Consider the following 2,193-nt stretch of genomic DNA (forward strand, 5'->3'; position numbering starts at 1 on the left):
TATTGATAGTAAATACATGTTTGGGTAACTAATTAAGAATAAAGTAATGTTTATTATTTATGTAAACAATAATCGATCCAAACGAAGTTTATTGTTTGGCCAAATAATAAGCATTGCACACTTTTGTTTATTTTCTATTAATTATGCGATCAATAATCGGCCCAAAGGAAGGTTATTGTTTGGCCAATTAATAGAAAATATATGCAGTAATAAATAGGTTGCGAAGTTTAAGTCTCCATGTGCGCATTAAGTCGATCCAAAGAAAGGCTTAGTGTGTGACAGGAATTTTGACAATATTTGATTAATGGAGTGAGAGTATCACTTACAGTTAATTTTTCTATCCAAAGATTGAAAATTAATGTTGTGCTAGATATCTCAATATGGATTTTTTACCCATTAATTAACTAATGTTTACTGCATGTTTACTGGTTCTAATTCAGAAACTATGGCTTCAGCTACCAATGTTTCTGCACAAATTAGCAGTATTCCTATGCTGAATGGTTCAAACTTTAAAGTTTGGAAGGATACCATGGAGATTGTCCTCGGTTGTATGGACCTAGATATATCTCTTCGAGAGGAGAAACCCACTTCCACTCCGGAAAACCTCAATGAGGTTAAAATAGAGAAGTGGGAGAAATCCAATCGAATGAGCATTATGATCATGAAACGCTCAATTCCTGAGGCGTTTCGGGGCTCAATTACTGAGGATAAAGATGCCAAACAGTTCCTAAAGGATGTTGAGAAATTCTTTACTAAGAAATTCAGTGCTCACATGCCTTTATCTTCTCAGTATAAAAGAAAGCGTGATACTACTGCGGATGCGCCTTCTCAGCAGAAAAAGGCTAAGAAACAGGATCAAGTTTCAACTTGTTTCTTCTGTAAAAAGGTGGGACACATGAAGAAGGATTGTACCAAATATGCCACTTGGCGTGTAAAGAAGGGTATAATTCTTACTTTTGTTTGTTCTCAGGCTAGTTTAAGTTATGCACCTGTTGATACTTGGTGGGTAGATTCTGCTGCTAGTAGGGGTGTTCAAAACCGATCCGGACCGAATTAAACCGAAGAACCGAACCGAAAAAACCGAAAATCGAAATAACCGAAAACCGAAAAAACCGAAAAAAGTGATGTGTTGCTGTTTTTTTGCGGTTCGGTTCGATTTTCGGTTCTCACTACCAAAACCCTAACCGAACCGAACCGAACCGGTTCATCCCAAAACCCTAAAAAATTAAACCTACCCCCAATCCCCCACCCACCCATATGTGACTTGTGTCTTGTGAGATGAGAGTGTGAGAGTGACGGCCACACCCCCACTTCCCCTGTCCCCTTCTCCTTCCCCACATGCGCGACACTGCGACAGGCCGACAGCTTCCCTCTCCAAATCCCACCGCCGAACAGAGGAGAACCCCCACCGCCGGTGCACGACCCAGCCTCTAGCCCTCCACCGAACAGCGTTTCTGGAGCCACCTCTGACCACGCCACCTGCGACCTCGCCGCCTCTAGTCCACCCAGCACTCCAGCAGCGTTTCTGGAGCCACCCCCAACCTCGCCACGTCCGACCTCACCGCCTGCAGTCCACCCATCAGCGTTTCTGGAGCCCACCCACGACCTCGACACGTCCGACCTCGCCGCCTCAAGTCCACCCAGCAGCGTTTCTGGAGCCCAGCCACCCAGCCACCGATTGTCGGATTCAAGTTCATATGGAGCCCGAGCCATCTATTCAGGTAAACTTTGCTTGATTTGTTGTTCAATTTAGACCTAGGGTTATAACTTATCAGTTTATTGATTTATTGTTTATTGCTGATTCATTGTTTATTGCTTATTTATTGTTTATTGTTCAGTTTATCAGTCTATTGATTTATCGATTTATCAGTTTAGCAGTCTATTGATTTATCAGTTTATCAGTTTATCAGTTATTCAGTGCTGGTTCTGTGCTTAATGATTTAAACTTCAGCTGCTTGTTTATTGCTGGTTCTGTGCTTGATTTATTGCTGGTAAAAGGGCTTGTTTATTGCTGGTTTTGTGCTTGTTTAATGCTGGTAAAAGTGGCTATTTTTTGCTGGTTCTATGCTTATTGGAAATGCTGGTTTTGTGCTTGTTTAATGGTGGTAAAAGTGCTTATTTTTTTGCTGGTTTTGTTCTTGTTTAATGCTGGTAAAAGTGCTTGTTTATTGCTGATCTTGTGCTTGTTTAATG

The 2,193-nt window shown here is 41.5% G+C and overlaps 1 protein-coding gene across 1 annotated transcript in view; it reads left to right on the plus strand.

Annotated features, from left to right (window-relative positions):
* Positions 1-445: 445 nt before the first annotated feature.
* Positions 446-2,193, plus strand: part of LOC107480700 (uncharacterized) — a 2,933-nt gene continuing 1,185 nt past the window's right edge. Inside the window, exons 1-2 of the mRNA XM_052258475.1 lie at positions 446-1,022; positions 1,284-1,721. Coding sequence (XP_052114435.1) covers positions 446-1,022; positions 1,284-1,721 — 1,015 coding nt within the window. The remainder of the gene's footprint in view (positions 1,023-1,283; positions 1,722-2,193) is intronic.

Source organism: Arachis duranensis, chromosome 3 (genome assembly GCF_000817695.3).
Source record: "Arachis duranensis cultivar V14167 chromosome 3, aradu.V14167.gnm2.J7QH, whole genome shotgun sequence".
Taxonomy (NCBI): Eukaryota; Viridiplantae; Streptophyta; class Magnoliopsida; order Fabales; family Fabaceae; genus Arachis; species Arachis duranensis.